General features: G+C 56.9%; 1 protein-coding gene across 2 annotated transcripts in view; it reads right to left on the minus strand.

Annotated features, from left to right (window-relative positions):
• Positions 1–10,587, minus strand: part of Ninj1 (ninjurin 1) — a 30,398-nt gene extending 19,811 nt beyond the window's left edge. For both annotated transcript variants that reach the window (XM_027950948.2, XM_027950947.2), the window contains exons 1-3: positions 10,438–10,587; positions 2,625–2,853; positions 1,398–1,561 (exon numbers count right to left, since the gene is read on the minus strand). In XM_027950948.2, coding sequence (XP_027806749.2) covers positions 1,407–1,561; positions 2,625–2,853; positions 10,438–10,512 — 459 coding nt within the window. In that variant the 5' untranslated portion in view covers positions 10,513–10,587 and the 3' untranslated portion in view covers positions 1,398–1,406. The remainder of the gene's footprint in view (positions 1–1,397; positions 1,562–2,624; positions 2,854–10,437) is intronic.
• Positions 10,588–23,395: the final 12,808 nt, after the last annotated feature.

Genomic DNA, 23,395 nt, shown 5'->3' on the forward strand with positions numbered 1-23,395 from the left:
CAGGCACCTCAGGGCCACATACTTGGTGACTCAGACTCAAGAGGGAGAAGGTCACGTCTGGCCTGGCTGAGTTAGCACCTCTCTCTGAGCCCTCGATTCTCCCTCTGAAGTACAGTGTTCCTGGGTCCCTGTCAGGAGGTAAAGGCCTGACCCACCAAGGTCCAGCAGCAGTGACCACAACTACCCACCAAGTCCAAGACTCTGCTATGGCTACTTGCGGCCCAGTACATGCAGCAGTCCTGGACTCTGGGCCCATGAGGATACCCCAAGGATACCCATGGAGGGCGGGGACCAGGAAGAGTAGGCCCTTAAGTGCCCATAAGCCCAGAACCCAGCAGATGACCAGTACTCAAGGAGGGTCAAGGACTGTGTTCAGGCTACACAGCAGATGATTACTAAGGGGCCTGGTCATGCCATGTGTAAAGGGTCAGGATGGCACACAAGGCGCTCTGTGGAAGGACAACTTATAACCAACCAGGCAGCGAATCAAACCCTACCCAGTTCCTAGCCCAGAAGAGCAACCCTAGGCTCATGACCAAGAGAACTGGGGCCAGTGTGTCCCCCACAGGGAATATGGCTATCTCTGGCCCTCAACCATGTGGACTCTGGTGTTGACAGTTCCGGACCAAAGCAACAAGACTGTGGTGTGCATGGTCCCAGCCTCAGACCAAGTCACCTGGCCTTCCCTGCTCATCCTGCTCCCTGGCTAGGTGTCCTCGGGCAGGTGCTCACCCTCCCAGGGCAAGGACAGGGGAGGGGGAACATGGTACAGGAAATGCTTCTTACACTGCGTCCTATATTCCAGGAGCAGGGTGGCTGCAGTCTGCCCTGAATGGAGCCAGGGTCTGCCCTGAGCAGGGGTGACACAGACCCTCCAAGGCCCAGCAAGGGTAGATGAGGTGTCACAGGGCTCCACGTCAGAAGACCCTGAATACCGCCGTGGTGAGGCAGCCGGGTAGGCAGAGGCCATTTTCTCAGGTGAAGGCTCATATTAGGCACCACCTGCTGGGTGTGGCTGACATAGGGACAGAACCCCCGGGGTTCTCAAAAGAAGCCAGAAAGATAGATTTTCACATGAGCTCTCTGGGTATGTCAGCGGCAGCTCCAGGGGCCAGGTGTTTGGCCGTGGTAGAGCACCTACCTGCCCACCACCCATGAGGCCCTGGGTTCATCCCCAGCACCACAAAAACACACCAAACCAACCTGAACAGCGGCTTCAAAATGTGTCATACCTCAGCACTGTGGTCACTGGACCCCAGCGGGGGGGGCCAGGCCTGGATCAAGGTGGTGACCATGGGGAAAAGGGTGACCAGGATAAGCCAGCTGGAGGCTCACCTGCCCTAAGAGACTTCGTGGCAGTTGACAGCTACGGGTCCCACGCTCCCCTCCCGGCTCACCTGGCTGCCCTACTGCCGGGGTGCCACGTCCATCACGGGTTTCTGGACCCCAAAGGCCGTGATGAAGATGTTGACCACCACGATGATGAACACCAGGCCCGTGGCTAGGTTGTTGAGGAAGTCCAGCTTGGCGTGCTTGGCCGGATTGTTAAGGTCGTACTTGACTGTGGGCAAGAGGGAGCAGATGGTGTCCAGGGCGGCCCAGACCCAGGCCAGGGGAGAACCGACCTGGGGACCATGCTGTGTGGACATCACAGGGTCTTCAAACACACATGGGCTAAGTTTTGTCCCCAGAAAAAGTAATGTTTTGCTAAAACTCTGATAGTGCATCCCCTGGGTTTGGGGGTCCTGTCTTCTGTAGCCACCCCCCCCCCCCCCACTTTCTCCATGAGGAACTGAAGCCCAGGCCAGTCAAGCACCCAAGATCATGCTTCTCCTGGTCATCAAGCCAGACCAGGTTTGGTTTCTAAGGCAAATGTACTGTGCCCTCATGTGCCTTTCTCTATGGACTCTCCCTCCTGCCTGCCTGCCTCTGGTCCACCTGTCAGTCCATCCGAGGAAGTTGGTCTGATTTTGAAGGAATATTATTTAGTGACTCAATTTGGGGAAGACTGGAACACCAGAGGTTACAACCTACAATTTGGGTTTTTGCTCAAAACCAGCAGGATGGCTGGACATTCTGGCCATGGAGATAGTGGTCAGGGTCCAGGGTTCCCCCTCGCCTCCTGGGCCAGGATTTCCTTCTCACGTTGTGGGCCCAGTGTCCTTCCACACCTCCTGGTCCAAGGCCCTTCCTCACCACCTTGGGTCTGAATTCCCTCTACACCTCCTGTGCCTAGATTCCCTCCTCACCTCCAGGGCCAGGGTCCTTCCTCATTTCAGGGTCCCCCCCTGCCTCCTGGGCCCTCTTCACTTCCTGTGTGACTTGGCAATTCTTTTCTCACTGGACCATGTCACCAGGGATGGGCCTGGCTGATGCCAGTCTGTAAGAGCTGGCTGGCACAGGTCACCCTGTGGAGGGAGCTGGAAGGGCCTGGCGGGGGACAGGCCCCAGCCCTGAGGACCCGACCCTGCCGTATTTCACAGTGCAGGGTCTGGCTGGGGGTGGGGGATCAAATCCTGGACGACGTGCCCTGCAGAGGAGGGCTGGGGAAGGGGCAGCTCCGTGAGAACCAGGCGTGCAGGGTGGCAGGCGCCCAGGCGGGGAGCGGAGAGCCAGGCTCCTACCGAGGAAGATGAGCAGCACGCCCACGCCGATCTGCAGAGCCAGGGAGATGGAGATGAGGACCACCAGGGGCACGAAGAAGGCAAAGCTGGGGCCCTGCTCCACCACGGCCTTCAGCTGGGACGCATTGGCCATCAGCAGCGCGATGTCCAGCATGCTCTCGGCTGCGCTCTTCTTGTTGGCGTAATGGTTCATGTTGATGGGCTGGTTCCTCCGCCCCCATCGCGGCGGCTGTAGGGAGGGACCGTCAGTGAGCAGGGGAGGGGCCGGGGCCAAGTCCCCCCACAACTTCTGCTGCCCTGGCCATGGTAAGTGCGTCACTCCGAATGTGTTCAGCCGTTACAAAGGGGAGCCCAGGAATAAAGTCCCAGAGGGAGGGAAAAATGGCGACCTCAGCACAGGCACTCTGGTGTTCCAGGCCCACACCCTCCCACGGCAGGGGTGCTCCTCCCTGGCTGCCTGTGCCCAGGGCTCTCCCCACTCAGGGCCTGGGCTCCTGTTGGGTGCCAGGAAGGGAAACGGTGTGTGGGTGGACAGGTCCCTGAATACTGCCCAGGCCTGAAACAAGCCCTTCCTGGGCTGGGCCCTGAGGCCAGTCCTGCCTCGGTCACCTCCCCTCAGGCTCCTCAGTCCCCTGCCCCCACCCCCCACACTGCCCTGCAGAATGGCTTGGCCACCCAGCCTAGCTGCAAGCTGCTCAAAGACACAGGGCACCAAGAGTCTGCCAGTACACAGCAGGAGCTCAATAGATGCCTTGGCATGCTGCATACAGTCAAACTTCGCTGTGTCAACTTTCATAATAAGAACACAGGAATACACGTCCTGATCTCTTCTCTATGGTGCGTATCTCCTGGTGACGTCACTCTCCTATCTTAGGGCTGGTCCCAGTCCCCACTCAGCCCCATGCCATTTTCCTGCTGCCTCCTACCCCTCAACCCAGCCAGTCACAGGGGGCCTGTACTTCCCTCCCTGTCCAGCACCCTTTCCTGTTACCATGGACCCTCACATTCTGAGGTCCTGTCTAGAGGCCCTTGCCTCCAGAGAGCCTCCTGTGACCTCTACTAGTAGGAGAGACCTCTCCTACCATGGGAGGTCACCTCTTAAGCCAGCCTGTTTTATTCCAGGGCCCCTATAGGTACCTGGCTTCTTCTTTCCATGGAGCCAGGCAGCCCCCCTCAAACTGTCTTGGTCAGATCCCTTCTCAGCCACCACAGAAATCCCCGCCACCCTCAGCCCTGGTCCTCGGTCCAGGGCTGCCTGGCCCTGCTCTGTAGCTTCCAGGGACTGGGCACTGGATTGGAGGCAGTGGCCAGGGCCAATGCTGGTGGTGGCCTCCTGGGGCTACTCTGGGAGGGAGATCCTGTTTCCAAACTCATGAAAGATGCAGGGGTGAGAGGCCAGTGCTGCAGGTGTGAGGGAGGTGGACACAGGTGTCACATGGCCAGGGTTTTGTTCTGGTGGTATGTGTTTTTAAGTTGAATGTGCCCAAGAGGAAGGCAGGGTGCGTGCAGATACGGCTGGGCTCTGCTGCCTGCTCCTGGGCCGGAACATTCCAACCGCTTGCCTTTGGCATCAGCTGCTGTGTGGTACAGTCACTCAGGTCAGTCCTACACTGCAGAGCACAGAGCAAAGCTGTCTCCACCTGGGCTGGCCACCAGCACCAGCCCCCTGCCCAGTGCTGCTCGGGAATCACTGCAGGTGTGCCACGAGGCCCCTCTGGGGTGGCTGCACCCCTTGGACCCCTCCCAGGCTGCATGGGTCTGGGTGTGGGCAGTCTGTGTTAACTGGCCCATGTCTGGCACTGAGGTCACCTCCAGCTTTGCTTCCACAAGGCCATCCAGCTGGCCACACCCTGCCACACACATGTGCTCTTCTGGGTACAGAGCATCCAGGGGCTGCTGGTTCACAGTAGGCAGGTGCTCCTAATTTCTTAAACCCAGGGTACCAAAGTGCTTTCCCTCCAGGCTGCCCCCGGGCTTAGCCACGTCCCAGCCCAGGAGCTGTCCTTAAAAGAAAAGGCAAATATAGATCCTGTGAGAACCTTCCATAGACATAGACACAGATGCACACAAACATACAGCCCACAACACACACAGACAATATGCGCATGTGAACATACACAATATACATGTGCACAACCACACATATACACATGAAATGCACACATATAAACACACACACATAAACATACCATGCATAACACAAATACCCAAAATATACAATCATTCCAGATTGTACACAATACACATTCATACAATACAGCATGTAACACTTATACACACATGGACCCACACAGGCACATACATGTGCAATTACTTATATACCACTTAGAGGCACCCACATAAGGTGCACAGACACATATGTAACACAACACATGCATAAACACACCCACACATGTACACAGTATATACACAATAGGCTCACATAAGCACATACACACATACATAGCACACATACACATCATACATACATATGCACACAACACACATGTGCACACGTGCATGTACAAACAACACACACAACATACATTCGTCATGAAGGAGCACTGTCAGCAGCAGAGTCCCATGTCCTGGCCCCTGGCCTCAGCCCTCAGCAGCCCCCATCATGGGAGTCTGTGTCCCTGCTGTCCTGTCCTCATACCCACTTGAGTGGGGTAAACTGAGGCTCAGGGCAGGAGGTTCCTTATTCAAAGCTACACAGCAAGAAAGGACTGGCTGGAATTTGAACCCAGGCTCTGGGGTTCAGAGCCCTAGAGGATGACAACACTATCTCCATAGTCCCTGTCAAGGTGGGCCAGAGTATCCATGAAGCTCCTGGGGGACTCCCTGCCCCAGGCTCAGGACAGTTAGTCCCACTCTGAGCTTGTCTTTCATGGGATTGCGAAGCAAACACCCCGAATGGCTCAGAGCCCTGGGGCCAGCCGGGTCCCCAACCCAGTGTCCCTCCTGGTGAAGAGTACTTCTGGCCCACCCAGCCATCTGCTTCCTGTTCACTCTATGCAATGACAAGAAGCACAGGCTGAACTATGGTCAAGGCTGGGGAGGCCTCTGCACTGGCTCAAGCCCTCATTCCCCCCAGCCTGGCTCTAAGGCCCTAACCACAGCCTCCCTCTGCTGCCTCAGTCTCCCCACATGCACAACTGCCTACCCACTGGATGGGAGGGAGCATTACTTTCCCTTTCCATGACCAGGAGATTGAGGCTCAGAAGGGGCCTGCCCAGGGCATCTCAAGGAAGGAGATCAGAATTCAAGCCCAAGACGAGTACCCTAAGCCCAGGGCTGCCTTGGGACACACACTGGTGTCCATCCTGGGCAGGGGAACCACTAAGGCTATGTGGGCTGATGGGAGCTTCATGTGGTTGGGGAAGGGGACAGCACACCAGGCCTCCTGGGGCTCCCTGGCCTTGGGCCTGCACAACGGTCTCAAGATGGGCAGGCAGATAGACCTATCAACCATAGGTCAGGGAGCCCCACAGGCCTGACCAACTGCCAAGAGCATGCCAGAAAACTCCTGCTGGAGCCTGTGCCCGTGACCTGGGCAGTTCAGGGAACAAACACCCTGGTTAATGTGTCCCTGGGGCCAACAGGAGTTCCCTGAAACCTCAGCAGATCTGGGAGCTGGGGTGATGCCCGTTTTCCTGTAAATACTGGGAAAAAAACCCCAGGGAGAGTCAGCCCCATGCAGGGGGCTGCCTTCTATGGTCACATGGTCCTGGGCCACCTGCCTTCCATAGCTCAGGTTCGGGGGAAGCTGGTCCAGAGAGCATTTGAATTAGCCCTGCTGCACCCATAGCCTGGCTTAGTCATAGTGCAATGGGTGCTATGGGTCCCCCAGAACTTGCCTGGGGGGCCTGTAGCCCAAGCTGGGCCCATTATACCAGCTGCTGCCACAGAAGCCTTGCCCAGAGCTGGGCTGGGGCTGCCACCACACCTCCTCTGTCATCCCCATCCCAGTGACCAGAAGTGCCTCAGTTTTCTCATCTATAAAACAGGCAGACAGGGATGTGGAGAGGACTGTATATGGCAGTCTCAGAAGTCTTATGGCCTGTTACAGTGCCCTGTAGTGGGTGACAGGGCTCTGATGTTCCTCCACCCAATATGTGGCTGTTCCCATCGTGACAGGCTCTGCCTCCTACCCAAAAGCTCTACCAGCTCATAAATAATGGCACACAAATAAAACGGCAACCAAGAAAAGAAAGGACAGTTGGGCTTGGGTCCCTCTGGGCTGACCAAACCCAAGGGAGGCATCAGGTCAAGTTGCTGCCCTGGGTGACCGATGTCCAAGTCTAGTTAGATCCTGGCTGACTCCAGCCTGGCCTGCTCCCAGGCCTGCCTCTTAGGCTTAGCTAGGCACCAATAGCTAGTGGGGAGACCCGAGAATTCGGTTCCCACAACCTCCATGGACCGGTGGGCTTTGGGCATCTCTCATCCATGCGGGGGTAGGACTTCTGGGTCCATCCCCCCAGACCAGGACTGGCATGAAGCCACCAGGGCTGGCTTCCAGGTCTAGCCCTCTGAGGCCTACACCTGTGCCTCTGCTGTTCATGCCTAACCAGCTCAGGAAGCAGGGCCTGAGGGTCTCTGGGTTCCACATCTGCATTCCTGGCAGGAAACCCTAGCCAGACAGCAGGAAGTACAGGAGGCGGGGTCCTCCTAGCAGCTGGGCTATGGCTTGGGCTGGGCAGTACTACTTCCCCTAAGCTCAGTACTGACCAGGAGTAACCTCGAGGCCCATCAGGGTCGCCTTTAGAATTTAGCTAAGATCCTATCAGTCTCAGGACCTGCCAGGCAAGCAGAAATGAGAGAAAGAGGGGCTGGGGAGGTGGCTCAAGCGGTAGCGGGCTCGCCTGGCATGTGTGCGGCCCGGGTTCGATCCTCAGCACCACATACGAACAAAGATGTTGTGTCCACGGAAAACTAAAAAATAAATAAATAAATAAATATTAAAAATAAAAAAGAAAGAAATGAGAGAAAGAGGGAACTTCCTCTGGCAGCTGAGGCTGTGCAGTGTGAGTAAAAATCCGTGTCCTGGAGGCTAGAGAGGTGGCATTAGGAACCTCGCCCTAGGGACTGTGAGTGGCAGGGATATGGATTGACACCAGAGGGCTGTGACCCAGCCATGCTCCAGTCACTTCTTGGCCATCTCCCTCCTGCAGTGGGCAATGCAGTACTGGGCATGACATCACTGTGGGGCATTTCCACATTCAAACTGATGTTTACTCTTCCTGTGCTGCCAGCCCAAAGTGAGTCGAGGTACAGAAGGAGCGGGCTCAATCCCTGGACACTGACAGGGATCCTCATGTGAAGGGCCCTAGGGATGCCAGGAATGTGGGAGGAGGCATGGCGGAGCTGGAGAGGACCCGCCTGGGCACCCCTGCAGAGGAGGTACAGCTGTGACTCTGGCGAGCTTCAGCCATCTAGGAAGCAAGCAACAGTGCCCAGTGTTATAGAGGAGGGAGGCCCTCCTGAAGGACCCACCCTGGGGAAGGTGCTGCTCTTTTGGAGCCACACAGCCTGGTGTCACCACAAGGAAAGGGTCTCTGTGGTAGAAAGTTATAAGTTGCCAATGCCACTGTGTGCTGGGCCCTGCTCCACGCATTTCCTGTAGATAAGCACATAGGACTCACCATGATGTCACTCAGGGGGAAGAACTGTTATCTACAGATAGGAAACTGAGGCAGAGTGCTAACATGGTGGCTCAAGAAATGGCACCGCAGGGTCCCCACAGTAGGGGGGACAAGGCATTGAGCCATATGAGTGAGCAGAAAAGATTCGTAGGCTGACCACTCCTCATGGAAGCCTCTTGCTGGGGACCCGAGGTTCCTGTGACCTCGGATGGGCCTACAAAGCTTCTTCAGGGCCAGGCTTTTCAGCCCACCGCCTCAAGATGCATGTCTGTGGAGGTCTGGCCTCTGGGACTTTGCTTGTACTGTTCCCTGAGCCTAGGTACCCTCCATATGTAGAGGGTCAGACCTGTCTGCCTTCCTCCTCACCCTGGGGCTGGCGAGGACATCCATCATCATCTCCACAGGAGGCCTGACATCCCCCACCCCACAGTGTGGTGGCCCTCTAGCTCCTGGAATCCTACACCTTGGCCTTCATTTTTCCACCTGGTCTGGGCTGCTCTCTGATTTCTGAAGGTAGACTGAGATAGGGGTAGGAGGTTGCTTCTCTCTCCCTTTGGTCTCTACCCAAAATAATGACCCCTGAGCACCCAACCAGGTCTCTCCTGAGCCCAAGATACACCCAGAGCCCCTGGGAGGCAGGACCCACCCTAATGCCTACAGAGCTGAGCAGAGATGGTACTGAGTAGAGGGTAGAGTCTAGGCAAGGCCAAGGGTGGGGGGCGAGCAGAATCCCTTCCTTTAAACCAGTTTCCAAGTCACCTGCCTCTTTATTGACTTTATTTGCTTAAGATATATCCTCGAAGGCCGCCAGGGATCATTTGTACTCCCTTTTTTAGGTGGTGGTGGGGGGGGGAGTACCAGGGATTGAACTCAGGAGCACTGGGCCACTGAGCCACAGACCCAGCCCTATTTTGTATTTTATTTAGAGACAGGGTCTCAGTGAGTTGCTTAGCGGCTCGCCATTGCTGAAGCTGGCTTTGAACTCGCCATCCTCAGGAGCTGCTGGGATTACAGGCAGGCGCCACCGTGCCTCGGGTTCTCCCTTTTTAAGACCATGTATAGAAGGCCCAAAAGATGAGTGCCCCCCCCCATCCCCAAGGACACACAGCCAGGGTCTCCTCTGCCAGCTGCTTCAAAGTGCTCACACACTGGGGCAGAGCCAGGTCTCAGTCCTGCACATCTAGGTGAGTCCCAAGACTCCTCTAAGTCCTGTTTCCTCATCTCTAATCCAGGGACAAACATGTGTGTAACCCCAGGACTGACCCTACTTCCTGCTGGTGCCCTTTCTCCCAAACATGGCCTATCCCCAAGGAATACTCCTAGGACTGGTCACTCTGCCCCAATCATGCCTAAAGCAAGCCTGGAAAATCCCAACCAGACCATAGTTCCCCACCCCCATTCCTGGGGGGTCGGAAAATGAAAGGATGTCCAAAGTCAACAAGTCACCAGAGGGCCAGGCCAGGACGGCTCCCTGGCCGGCTCAGCCCTGGCAGGAGCAGGGGCTGGAAGGTGGGGAGGAGGTTCAGGAAGAGGGTGTACCTCCAACACAGGGGCAGGACCCTGCTAAGGCCTGCCCCATGCTCACAGCCTTCCAGGGCCCTGCAGGGCAAGCTCTGGGCAGGCCCCACTAGGGCCCACCAGTGGACACTCTGAAGGCTTTGAGTGGGTGACGTTCATTTTTCAGGGCAGGTGAGTGGAGCCTGGGGTTCCCCCATCAGGGCAGCATCCGACAGTGTGGTCACCCTGTGACGTAGCCGTCTGCTTACTGCTGGCCTGGAGCCCAGATGCCGTGACTCTTCTCCGCCCACCCCGGGGGCACGCAGGAGGAGATGGGGCGGTGAGGCTGAAGTTAGAAGGGCGCTGTGGGAGGCCGTCCCTGCTGGAGAGCGGCGCCCCAGCTCCGCCGCGCAGCTGAGCGTTGGTACGGTCCATGGGGCTGCGGACCGCAGCACGCCAGTCCTCCCCGCGCCCCTGTGACCCTGCAGGGGCGGCCAGAGCCTCCAGGGCCACTGCTTGGGTCCCGGATAGGACGAGCGGGACGTCGTTCTGGCGCATCGTCGCCCACCACCACCACACAGCATGGGGAGCTCACCAGGCGACGCACACAGGTGCCCGCAGAGCCGCGGGTGCCGGGCCCAGAGAGGGAGGTGCCGGCCAAGGTCACACAGCAGCGGGGGTGGGGGTCTTACCGAGGCATCGGGGGAGCCGGGCGAGCCCGGGCGCAGGTCGCCGTTGAGCTCGTATTCCTCGGTGCTCGAATCCATGGTGCGACCGCGCGGGCCGCCTAGCTCCGGGCCTGAACCCGCCCGCGCCTCTGCCGCCGGGTCCGCGGCTGTGTGCCCGCCCCCGCCCCGCCTCGCCTCCCGGCCCGCCCCGCCCCGCCGCGCCGCGGTACCGCCCCCAGACTCCGCCTCCGCTGGGGCGGGGCCGGGCCGGAGTCCCAGGGCAAGCGGGCCTGGACAGCGCCGTCTGATGCGACGCGGGGTCCCGGGCAGCGCGGCGCCGGGTCCCGTAATGGCACCGGAGGGCCCCCAAGTGCCCGGCCGCAGCAGCCCTCTGGCCCTCGGTGATGGCCACTTTATGACGTGAGGTCAAGAAAACCAGCCGTTCCCTGGCCACTTTGCAAACTGCAGGGCGCCGCTGCAAGGCGAGCGGGCGTGGCCGCCGCGGCCCGGCCAGGCTTTCCCGGGCGGGGCTCGCCCTCAGGCTGCAGGCAGCTCCGGCTCGGCGCCCGCTGCCCGCACGGCAAGTGGGTGCACGTGGCTTCCTACTTGTGGTCATCAGCTGTCCTACGTGGGAAACTGGGGGCCGAGGGGCCTCCGGCACAGCCTGATGGCGGGGACGGGGCAGAGTGCAGATCCCGGAGCGCGCGCCGCTCTGCCCGGAGGCGGCACCCTGTGCCCGGCCCGCAGAGCTAGTCGGTTCCCAGCCCGTGCTCTGTCGGCTTTGTTTCCCGAGACACCCTGGAACCACCTCTTCCGGGCGTGGGAAGCCAGGTGGGGTGGAGGGGAGAGGGAAACGTCATCTTCCAGGGCAACGCGGCGCTGCAGAAGCCTGGAGGGCAGGGGTGAAGGCCAGCTGCCTGTCTCCTCCGTCCTGGCCCTGACCTCTCCCAGATTCAGCTGCCTTTTGCACCCTTTCACTGGTTGCACCTCAGACTGTGCATCTCCTGGGGTTCACACAAGCCTCCCCTAAAGCCTTAGGAAGTAGTGAGCAGACCCTGTCACTGCCCCCAGGCCAGGCGCTGCCCAGATCTGCCACCTTACAGCCCTGTAGTCTCCAGTGGGTGGCTGGTCTCTGTGCCTTCACCTCCAGCACTGGCTCCTGGCCTCAGGTTAGGGCTTGGTCAAGGCCATGTGAGCCTGATTTCTTTTCTCTCTCCCCCAAAGAAATGAAGGGGCCAGAGGTTCAACAATGGCACCCAAGCTCACATGTGTGCCGGATCCTGCTGGAGACACTGGAGGCTGGACCAAAGAAAGCAGTGGGCCCCTACCCTATGGAGCTGAGAGACAGTGGGCAAGTCACAGAGGTCAGCACCGTGTGGGGCCTGGTGCCATCACTTCTGGTGTTACTAAGGGTCCTGGGGAGAGGCCTTTCTCCTCCCTCACTGGTCAGGGGAAGAAAGTGAGGCATGGCTGGGGAGAAGCTCAGCCCAAGGCACTCAGCCCAGGAGCCATGCTGTCCCCCAGGAGTGTGGCAGCCTGTCTGTCCCGTCCCCACCTCACTGGACATTCTCAGGCCGAACAGGCAGCCTTCTGGTGGCCCTGGGACCCAACTCCTGCCTAACCCACGAGGCCCCAAGCTTGTCTTCCCTGTTCCCGCCCTTGCCTCTGCCGGGGGAGGGGGCGAGTTTTGTAAGTGAAACCGAAGGCACAAAAAATGCAAGTCACCCTGAGGGATTTACCAGAAAAAGGGACTTGTCCCCTCACCCCAGGTCCATGCCCTGTTCCTGCCCCACGGCAAGTCAGCTGAGAGGAGGGGCGGGTGAGGGCCAGCGAAGTGGCCAGATTCCAACGGGGCCCCCACTGGTTGTGTGATGAGGGCTGGTTGCTTGGTCTCCGTTTCCTGGTGTATTCATTCTTCAGCCCACGAGAGGCTTCTGGGGGTCAAGGGCACTTTAGAGCCACCCTGGGAGAGTCAGGCAAGCTCACTCTGACCGCAGCCCCTGAGTCCTATGGCCCACAGGCGGACTGCGGAACCCCCACTGGACTGAGGCGGAGGGGAAGGGTGTGACAGGATAGCCAGGTGGTGCCCCTCCACCGGAGCACAGCTGAGGTCCAGCATCGAGGAGCTGTTTGGCCTCCTTTACAGCTGAGGAGACAGGCTCAGAGATGGTGTCACAGCCTCGACCCCGCCTGGTAACCACTGTTCTTACCTGACCGGGTCACTGTCGCCTCACTTGACCGTGCACGAGCAGGGGGAAATCCACGTCTTCAAATGTGGGCTCCATCCACACAAAAACTGCCCCCTGTGGCCACTGTATGGGACAAGCTCCACCCTGTGGGTGGCCCTGGCCAACACGGGGTGTGTGTAGGGGGTCCTGGAGAGAGGGAGAAGACACAGAGAAAACATGTTTCTGGTGGTCCAAAGGTGGCGGGCGGGAAGGCCTCCAAGGTATTGGGCGGAACCAGAGCCTATTCTGTGCTTTGGGCCCTTTGGTGGCTCCAACCTGTGAGATCCGTTAGTCCTGATTTCCAAGAGAAGACAAGAAGACTGTATTGAATGCAATTGAGAAATCAGACTCTGGGTTTGTAAACCTGCTCTGTGATGGTGGCCCCCAGCCTCAGTTTCCCCAGCGGTCACTGCATGTGAGTGGTGCATTCGCAGGCTGCCAGAGCATGGCCTCACTGGGGGCTGTCCTGCATGTCTGCACTGAGGGTTTTCCCTGGTGTCTGCTGTGTCATCCCACTTGGTTTCCCTACTGTGCTTAGGGCTGCTTACCAGGCTGTCCTCTGCTGGACCCAGCCCAGGACACATCTTAAAGGGACCGTGCCCCGTATGTCCCAGCCACCTCCCTGCTTCCAGGGTCTCCTGGAGATGCTGAGCCATTGAACTGTATACTCAGCTCCAGATGCTGGCCCTGATCCCAGGGTCCATGGGAATTGTCCCCAGGAGGGACACAGAGGAGGAGGGGCCCAGCAAGGGCCATGGCTGAGCCCCCTGGCTCTAACAAAGAGAGGCTGTGCGTGTGTATGACCAGTTCACATGAGGGCTCCAGGCCTTTCTGAGCACACAGACCTTCGTGCCTCGGCTTGTCATGTGGAGGAGGTCTTCGCAGGGCACAGGACGTTTTTGTCAGCCCTGAGGGAAGGCAGCCAGAGCCAGGGCCCTTCTCCCCCACCCCACTGCCAGGGCTGAGCACCCCTGTCACCAAAGGGAGTGTGGAGGTGCCACTGGGTTCCCAGAGAACATGGTAGAAAGCTCCAGTTGTTAGACAGCTCACACCGACTGCACGTTCCTGCAGGGAGCCTGGGAAGCAGTCCGTGCCTGCTCTGCACTTCTCAGGGCCTGGAGGCAGAACACTGTCTCTGTTCCACAGGGAGAGAACCAGGTTGGAGAGGCGGCATGACACGCCCCAGGCTACACAGCTGCAAGAGGCAGAGTGGCTTGCACAGCAGCTCCTGCCTCCTCCCAGGCTGCCCGCACATGCCTGCTGCCAGTCCTGGGCATGCCTGCCCACTGTAGGAGCCTGTGACCTGGCCTCATGGCGGGTGGGGGGCTGCGTGTCTGGCAGGTGTTTCCAGGAATCACAACTCCTGCAATATCACGCACAGAGGGAGGCGGCGTGCAGTGGCATGAGCTCTGCATTCCAGGACAGAGGAAGGAGGGGTGGAATGGTGACGAGGAGCTGTGCCATCTGAGCATGACAGGAGGGCTGAGGATCAGAGCACCAAGAGGTTTGCCGAGGTCACCAGTCGGGGTCCTGTGGGAGCAGGGGACACAGGTGGGTCAAGGATGATAACAGGCTGGTGATATGCAGGTGCCTGATGATGTTGCTCTGTTCTCCAGGGAGAAGTCACATGCCCAAGGCCACGGGGCAAGGCATAGCTGCCCCAGAAGTCCCCTGGACACCAGGAACCTAGTGGGAGTGACTGGTCATGGCCATGTGCCATCTGGCACATTGTGTGGCCATTCACAGAGCTAACAGAGCAGTCCACTGCCTGGTGGGACGAGCTGGTCCTTCACGCAATGGAATGGACAGGGAGAAGCGGGAAGCCAGCCCCCGCCTCCTCTGTTGAGTCTGGTCCTTTGATCTAGCCCTACCTGCTTGGACAGTGGACTCTCCCCCAGGGCTCCCCAAGGCCAGGAGGACACTGATGCCACGCTGCACCTATGTCCAGCAAAGCCCTGGCCAGCTGCCAGAGCACAGTGGCAGGGGGAGCAGACAGCTCCGCTCTCTGTCCCCAGACCCCAGCCACAGACTCCTGGTTTTTAAGCTTTTGTTCAGAGCTGCACTTCCCTGCAGCTCCGTGTCCTACAGCTATAATCTGGCAATGAAAGAGGTGCACACAACATCGAAGAAGGGGCCTTAAACAGGGAATATTCATTAGTTCTCCCTTCCTGCTGGCTGGAACATGGGTGAAATGGCTAGAGCTCCAATAGCCACAGGGGACCACGAGGAGACCTTGAGTATGGAAGCCTTGCATAATGCAGCCACTGATGGAAGAAGCCTGCATCCCCAGTGCTTGGAGCTTAGGCCCTCCCTAGGCTATAAGGCAAAAGAACCCAACAACAACAACAAACTATCTCATTTTGAGGCTGCTATAATTTTGTTTTCTTCTGATACTCGTAACTAGTTTGAAAAAATAGATTATGCCACTGGCATAAAACCCTCCTGGGTCCCTTCTGGACCCTGTATACCTCAGGCCCTGTGCTTCCCTCTCCCTCCTCTGGTCCTTTCCTCTCTAGTCCCTCCCTTCTCTTTGTCCCACTGGTCCTTTCTACCTCCAGGTCTTTGTGCTCCCAGTTCCCTCCACCTGAATCTCCCACCCCCCAGCCTCCACGTGGCTGGCTCCTTCCTGTCACCTGACGGCAGGACACCTGTCCCTGCACCTGAATCAGGCCCTCGTGGGTATGTTTGTGTGAGTCGTCTGCTGCCTCCCCCGGCCCAGCCAGAATCACAGCCCCCACGTGGGGAGGGAGGAAAGCCAGAGCCAGGTGCCACTGACCCTCTGGCCACTCTGGTGTCTGCCAGGGCACAGCCTAGCCACGTCCGCTTTGCTCTGCCTGCAGGCATAGTGCCCAGGTGTCCCTTGGCCCAACCCATGCTCAGCAAACCACTAATGACAGGGGCTGCTGGGCTCCTTATTCTTGGTCCCAAGAGTGACCGTTCACTCGGGCCACAAAGCCACTCGGCCAGAGAGTGTAGGCGTGAGGGCGGCCGGCTGGCGGGGCAGGTGGTCTGTGGTTTGGTGGAGACACATCCTGTGGCAGCCAGCTCTGGCCCTGACCTCCCCTGCCCCCATAGCCCTGGTCAAGCTGGGCCTTAGCTATTGACCTTGGTTCGTTTGGGGAGCTGTCTGAGGAGCTGGCCAGGCTGGACACCCAGGGTCTAGATGAGATGCCATCTCCTCCTTAGTGTCCCCTGGCCAGCAGTCCCCCTCCCACCCTGTGCACCAGGGTCCGGGGGGCCCCCCCTCAGCCTTCTCTCCTGAGACCCTTCCCTACAGAAGTTCAGGAGGTAAAGAGGGTCACCTGCATCTGGGACACTTCCCCACCAGTCTTGGGCCATTGGGGGCCCAAAGCTGTGAGTTACAGTTGCTTTCCTAAAGAACAGGAAAAATGGAGACTCACCGCCCAAAGGCCAAGTGCAGAAAGAGCTGCTGATGCCAACCAACACCAAGGTCATGGCTTGGGGTGCAATTTCTCGGAATGGGATTGTTGTGTCTTTGCAAGGAGGGGAAACCGAGGCTCTGAGAATGAGATGTGAGTCCACGTCACCTGAGTCCTCTACAGGGGCCAGGAGCCACCTCTTGTCTTTGGAGAGGCCGAACCCTTCCCTGTCTCCCTGGGGAAGTGCAGCCCATCTCAGATCCCAGGCTGACCCCAGCTTTGCTCCTCCGAGGCAGGGATTGGACAGCCCTCAGCCTGTGCCCTTTGACCCTCATCACAGTTCTATCCGAATGTCATCAGCCTTTGCTTGGAGGGGCCTTGCTACAGGTCTCAAATGTGGACACACATCAGAACCCCCACAGGGCAGGGAACCAGTTGGCAGGCCCAGCCTGGCCTCTCTCCTGAGGTTAGAGGCAGGTTGGAGGCCCCTCTGTGAGTCTGGGCAGGGCCGTCCTCAGCAGCCCTGAGGTCAAGATTGGGCCACATTGGACCAAGGGAGCTGGGCAGAGAAGTCCCTGTCCTTGAGCCACCGCCACTGGCAAGCCGTGCCCAGCGCCTCGCCTAGACCCTGTCCATTGTCCCTTAGCAGGAGGCAAGGGGCCCTCTGCTGTGGACAGTCAGGATTCAGAGGTGTGGCAACTTAGAGGTGGCCGTGGCTCAAAAGCACCATTTTTCATTTTCTTATTTGCATAACTGGGGAGGAGGAGGATGAAAGGAGGATTCTGTTAGGAGGCCCAGGGGTGGGCAGGCTCACTGTGCTCTGGGAGGTACTGGAATGGGCTGATGGCGACCACTGTGGCTGGCCAGAGCATCTGAGGGCTAACGCGTTGTGCTGTCTGGCAGGGTGAATGAGTGACCGATGGGCTGTGTGCGTGGTCAGGGAATGGTGACCTGGGCGAGCTAGGTGCTAGGAGTATCAGGGCAGAGTAGCCCGTGAGGGAGCCGGGACTCCATTTTCTCCACACCCTTCACCCTGTGCCCTCTGTCCATTGTCACCTGTTCTGATGGCTCCATCTGAACACGTGGGGCCCTTCACGTCTTTCCTCCCTGTTTGCCCCAGCTCTGGCCACGGCTGGGGATTCTGTCTCTTTCTTTTCTTTTCACCAAGGCTGATAGGAAGGACATGGATTCCACTGGAAGGAGGTGGATGGGAGGCCGAGGAGTCTCTTGGCCTATGAGGACAGGGTTCCCAAGTAGGCAGCCAGCGTGCCCTCGGGGCTCTGCTCAGGGGGTGCCAGAGGATTCTGGGGCCAGAGCTGCTCTGTTCAGGCAGATCCCACCAAGAACCAGGCCCTGAGCATGACCTGCTGGCTTCTCTTGGGGCAGCTGCCCAACCAGCCTGTGGGCGTTGCCTGTGCTCTTCAGACACAGCCTCTGGGGCAGTTCCCCCAAATGCCACGTTTCCTGTCCCCAGGTCAGATGGCATCTCGGCAGGCCAGAGGCCCAGCCCCTCAGGCCCGTGGCTGGGCAGAGCCCTGGGCAGCCTGCAGTTGGGCTGGGCGGAGGGTATCTCACGAGTGGATGAAAACCCTTCCAACACAAAGGGGCATTTATGGGATGGCGGTGGCAGGTCTCCATCTGAACACAGGCAGGACAGAAATAGCCTTTCACGGAGCGCCAGGAGGGCTGGGCTCGCCTGCTTGGGAGGGTGTCAGTTTTCCAGCTCTGTCTCCAAACTGGGCAGCCTGTCCATGTTCACAATAAGCTACTCACCCTGTCCTGGGCAGGGGACTCCCTGAGACTCTTCTAGCTGAAAGAGAGAGAGAGAGAGAGAAAGAGAGAGAGAGAGAGAGAAGGAAGGAGGAATGGAGAAAATTACATACAGAAAGACAGAGCCCAGATGAGGGGGAGAAACTAGATACAGGTGAGTCGCCACTGGGACACCCGCCTTGGAGGTTCCGGTGACGTGAATGCCATGACTTGAGGTCTCACCTGCTGTCCGAGGATCTCCAAATATGGCTTCGCCTTCCTTCTCTCAGTAAGGTGAGAGCAGACAGCCCCGTGCTCCAGGGGTGACCTAGGAGGCCCTGACGATCCCAGCCCCTCCAAGCCTGCAAGGCTTGTGTTATTTCTCCTGCTTATAATAATGTCCTTCAAAATATGCAGACCAAAAAAGAATCAAGTCCCCTGCAGTACCCCGTACCAGTCTGTTTTCTGTTGCCAATAACAGTACTACACACGGGGTACGTCACGGAGAAGAGAGGTTTATTTGAGCTCACCGTTCTGGCCCAAGGTGGAAGACCTGCATCTTGTGGTGGCCCTCTTGCTGCAGAGTCCCAAGGCAGCACAGGGCGTCAGGTGGCAAGAGACAGGGTGTGTGCATCTTCCGTTCTCTCCCTCTTCTTATGAAGCCACCAGTATTCTGTCATGGGGCTCCACCTGGGGGATTAACTTTCAACACATGAAACCCTGGGGACACACTTGAATCCCATCCCTCACATACCTACACACAGCTTTTACAATTTAGTGCACTAAAACCAATGCTGATGACGTTTTGGAGATGAGAAGTGCCTTAGTTGTGTTAGTAACAGAGATTGAAAAGTCAAAGGCTTAGCGAATGTAGACTTTATTTTTCTCAACATGAAAGAAGGATGGAGATAGGCAATCTAAACCTGGTTTGCCAAGTCCATAATGTTATTGGGGCTCTTTCTTCTCTGCTTTGCATAGTCTGTAGCTCCTTACTTCAAAACAACCTTATAATCCAAAATGGCTGCTGAAGAGCCAACTATCACAGCAAGAACTAAGCATAGAGGATAAAAAGGAGCTCATTTCTAGTTGTTTGTCCCCTGTTAAGGAGCTTTCCAGATGACCCAGTCAATTAATTCTGCTTACTTCTCATTGCTACCCCTTGCCGGAGGTTCAGCTGGGTGCATTGTCCCTCAGAATAAAATCAGGGCTCATTTTCTGAGACCTGCATTACCTGCCCTAGAATGTCACTTATAATTACAGCTTGGAGAGGTGTGTGGCTGGTTCCTTCTAAAAGGCAAATTTTCTAATATATACCAACCGGGATTCAAATATTCGTTTCCTCTCTTCCAGTTCCATCTGTGTCTTTATATTTGGGAAACAAAGAAGGGGGGGAAGACACGCGCAGGAGGATACCCCTTGTCCCGTGATCGTTGAGTATGACAATTCATGAATAACGGAATTTCCAATCGTGGGGAAAACATAAGCACACTGTACGGTATTTACCTGTCGGGATGGTCTGCCAGTCCCTGGAAGTGCCGGTCATCAAGGTTGCTATCCTCCTGGAAGTGTTTACGACGTAACTCTAAAGACAGGGCATCCAAACAGGCCTCCTGTGATTACCCCTAGATGACCACACGTCTGGGTGCCTGGCGAACAGACACAGCCCAGGGTTTCCTTTTAAACTCCCCCGAAGCTTGTTTTAAATACATGTATGCTTCAGTGAAATGTTCCTATTATAAAAATATGTTCAATGTAGAAAATGAAGGTAAGAAAAAGAAAGAAAAAAATTATTTTGCCCCCAAATCAAAACTGTCCCTGTTTGGATATCATATCATCAGTGGCAACGAGCACGGTGCCCTCAGGGGCATCCAAGGGGACTGTTTATGTCTGGCTCATGCACCTGCAATTTGGCTGGCATTGGGTTGACCTTGGCGGACCAAGACCCACGCTGCTTGTCAGTTTCACATCTGCTCTAAATGTGTCTCCTGTTCTCTTGGGACTGCCCTGTCCTTCTGTGTTCCTCCCATCATGAGTGTCAGAAGCTCCTGGTGCTGGGCACAGTGACACACGCCTGTAATCCCAGCAACTGGGGAGGCTGAGGCAAGAGGATCTAAGCTTGAGTCCAGCCTCAGCAACTTAGTGAGATTTTGTCTTGAAATAAAAAATAAAAACGGTTGGGAATGTAGCTCAGTGGTAGAGTCCCCCTGGGTTCAATCCCAGCAACCCAAAATAAATAAGTGAAAAGGAGGAGGGAATAAAGAAGCATTAGCTCCCAGAAAGGCAAGCACGCATGTTTTCTGAGAGTATAATCTTGGACCCAAGGGCTGACTGTTACCACTTTCCATGGATAAGCAAGATCGGCGTGGGGGGAAATGTCCTTCCCTGATAGTGGGAGGGGAGGGCAGCGGACATTCACTACCTGCAGCCAGACTAGCCTCATAATACCCACTAGCACCTCTCCTAGACTTTCATATGAAAACATGTTACCCCACTCAAGTTCACTACCCTCCTTCCAGAAGGTCATCAGCTCAAGGGCAAGTTGTTGGGGCCGGGCAAATGATTTGTCAAGGAAAAAGATACATTAAGGGAAAAGAGTTATTTGGAAAGCCAGCAAACCAGAGAAAACTGAGGCTGTGGTCAACGAAGACCATCTCAGGGGACTCAGGTCTGCGGAGGGCTGGAGGGAGGGGACGGAGTGGCCTGAATGGGTGACCGTCTTCAATAGTCTTATCTGTTAGTCACCCATGAGACACCTGCAGGTCCAAGCGAGGAGTCAGTTTCTTTGACAAAAGCGACCTTTAAGTCCCGAAAATCAACGCAGGAAACCCTTATCACCATGGCCTCACGTCAGAGGGGTTATCTACAGCCAAGCCATCGGGAGGCTTACGGTGGCTCGCTCAGCTGTGTGACCTCCCAAATGAAGGATTTTTGAAGTCAACTAAAAGCACATGAAACTAGAGGGTTTATTTAGGTTTTCCCTCTGTTCCAGACACATTCTGTACTGCTCAGAATCGTTCCACATGTTATGTCACTTACTGACATGGTTCCATGTTATAAAAATGCTCCTATGACAAGTTTAACTGCATGCATTTCTACTTTATGGTCATATCACCATTTATCTAATGTGATGAACTTTTATTTTGATTTTTGCTTTTTGGTACTGGGGATGGAACCCAGGGCCTCATGCATGCTAGGCAAGCACCCTACCACTGAGCTACACCCCAGCTCCTCCTCCTCCTCCCCTTCCTCCCCCTTCTTCCCCCTTTTCCTCCCCCCTCAACTCCCCCTCCTCCTCCTTTCCCCCTCCTCCTCCTCTCCTCCTTCTCCTCCTCTTGGGTTTGAACCAGGGGTGATTTACCACTGAGCCACATCCCCAGCCCTTTTTATTATTATTATTTCTATTTTGAGACAGGGTCTCACTAAGTGGCTTAGGACTTCACTAAGTTGCTGAGGCTGTATTTACCTTTCGGGATGGTCTGCCAGTCCCTGAAGTGCACCGGTCATCAAGGTTGCTATCACTGGGATTGCAGGCATGCACCACCACGCCCAGCTGTTTTTCTTCTTCTAAAAACAATGATACAATGGCCATCTTCTCTTAGTAGCTAAATCTTGGCACACAACCTTGATTGTTTTAAAAGCTAACTTTTAAAAAGTAGACTTACCGTGTGGGTGGCCAAGGGTCCTCAGCCGCTCAATGATCCTTTGTGGTCATACCCCACTCATTGTCTCCCCTCAAGGTAAATCAGGGCTGGTCTGTGGGGACAACAAAGGACAGCAGAGGTAGTGCCATGTGACTTCAAGGGCTAAACCATAAAGTGCCTCGTGGCTTCTGCCTTCCCCTCCTGGACCACTCTCTAGGGAGAACCGGCTGCCAGGTCCTGAGCATGCTCAGATGTCCCTGTGGAGAGGCCCATGTGGGAACAGCTTAGGCCTCAACCAACAGCCAGCACCCACTGGCCATGAATGAGTCAATCACCTTGGACGTGGATCCTCAGCCTCTGTCAGGCCTTCAGATGAGACCGCGGCCCCGGCCACCACCAGCCTGCAGCCTCATGAGACCCCCCACCCCATCCATCTTGCCAAGTCTCTCCTGAATTCTCCACCCACGGAAACGGAGACAGTAAGTGCTTCTTTGTTCAAGCCACTAAGTTAGGACAATCTGTTGCACAGCGAACAATAACTAAAATGGCAAGGACTTTGGTGAAAAGAAGCCAAGCACTGCTGCTGCATCAGGTCAGCCCAGCATCTTGGTGGCAGGCACAGTCAGGTTTATGTCTCACTCATGTGCCTCTGGGGTGGGTGGGAGGAGCTCCCTGCCTGTCAATCAAGTCCCAGCAACCCAGAGCATTCTCACACAGTCTCAGGGTGCTTCTGGCTTGTGGTGTGGGTAACCCCCCTGGCCTCAGGCTGGGTTCTTACTTGGACACCAGGAGCCCAGGGCCACCCCGTTGTCCCCCTAACATGCAGGGCGTGACCCAGGGCTTTCAGTGTGTCACTGCATGATTCCAGATCCTCAAGGAGAGAGAGACCACAGTGTGAGGTTTCGGCCTCTGCTGTGGGGTGTCGTCTGGTCAGCGGGCGGTGGCTGTCAGCATCACTACTGAGGTGACTGAGGAGAGAGGGGCCCCCAGACCGAGTCCTGGTCCTGGCGTAAAGGGTCCCAGGATTTGAGCCTTTTCACAGACAGGAACCTGAGGCAGGTTGACCTTTGCTCAAGGTCTCATGGCTGTGAGGGGCTGGGGTCCTCTCAGTGCGGGGCCCATGTCCCTAACTGTCACAGGCACAGGGAGGACCCGTTGTTGTGGCCTCCTCTCACAGCTGAGGTTGGCCACCAAGGATGATAGGAAAACAGAAAGAATGAGAGAGAAGACAGCTCGGGTGAGGCTTCCAAGGAACAAAGAAGGAGAGAGTGTGGCGGGGTGGGGAGGCGGGCAGCGGGCGAGACTCCCAGGCTGTCCCCGGGCAGGGCAGCGGCAGGGTGGCCAGGAGCTTCCTGGAGCAGGTGGAGCCCCTCAGGGCGGGGTGGGCCTGTACCCCACCAGGGGCTCCTGTGGTGACAGGTTTTCTGGGCTGGGATTCATCCTCTTCCTCTCCCCCAGTGGCCACTGGACATGGGAGTCCAGCTCTCCCACCGGTGTGGCAGTTTGCACTTCATACAGAGCACATTGTCACAGGTCGGCCACCCCAACCATCTGCCACCCAGTGCCCAGTGGCTGAGGTGGGGGACGCTCCTGGGATGCAGCACCGGCCTTCTAGAGGTGTTGGGGTCAAGCAGAAATGCCATCTCTGGTGGATGCTCACAACTGGCCCTTTCTCCCTGTGTCCTGCTACTGCCCCTCGGTGTGGTGACGGGCCAGGAGCTGTTACTGTCACTAGGGTCTGCTCCAGGTTCTGCTCTTGACCTGGGTGTCCAAAGGATGTTGGGACTGGAGATTGCAGAAGCTCTTTTTGGGGGCGGGGGTTACTGGGGATTGAACTCAGGGGCACTCGACCACTGAGCCACATCCCCAGCCCTATTTTGTATTTTATTTAGAGACAGGGTCTCACTGAGTTGCTTAGCGCCTCACTTTTGCTGAGGCTGGCTTTGAACTCATGATCCTCCTGCCTCAGCCTCCCAAGCTGCTG

The sequence above is a fragment of the Marmota flaviventris genome, chromosome 16 (genome assembly GCF_047511675.1).
Source record: "Marmota flaviventris isolate mMarFla1 chromosome 16, mMarFla1.hap1, whole genome shotgun sequence".
Lineage (NCBI taxonomy): Eukaryota > Metazoa > Chordata > Mammalia > Rodentia > Sciuridae > Marmota > Marmota flaviventris.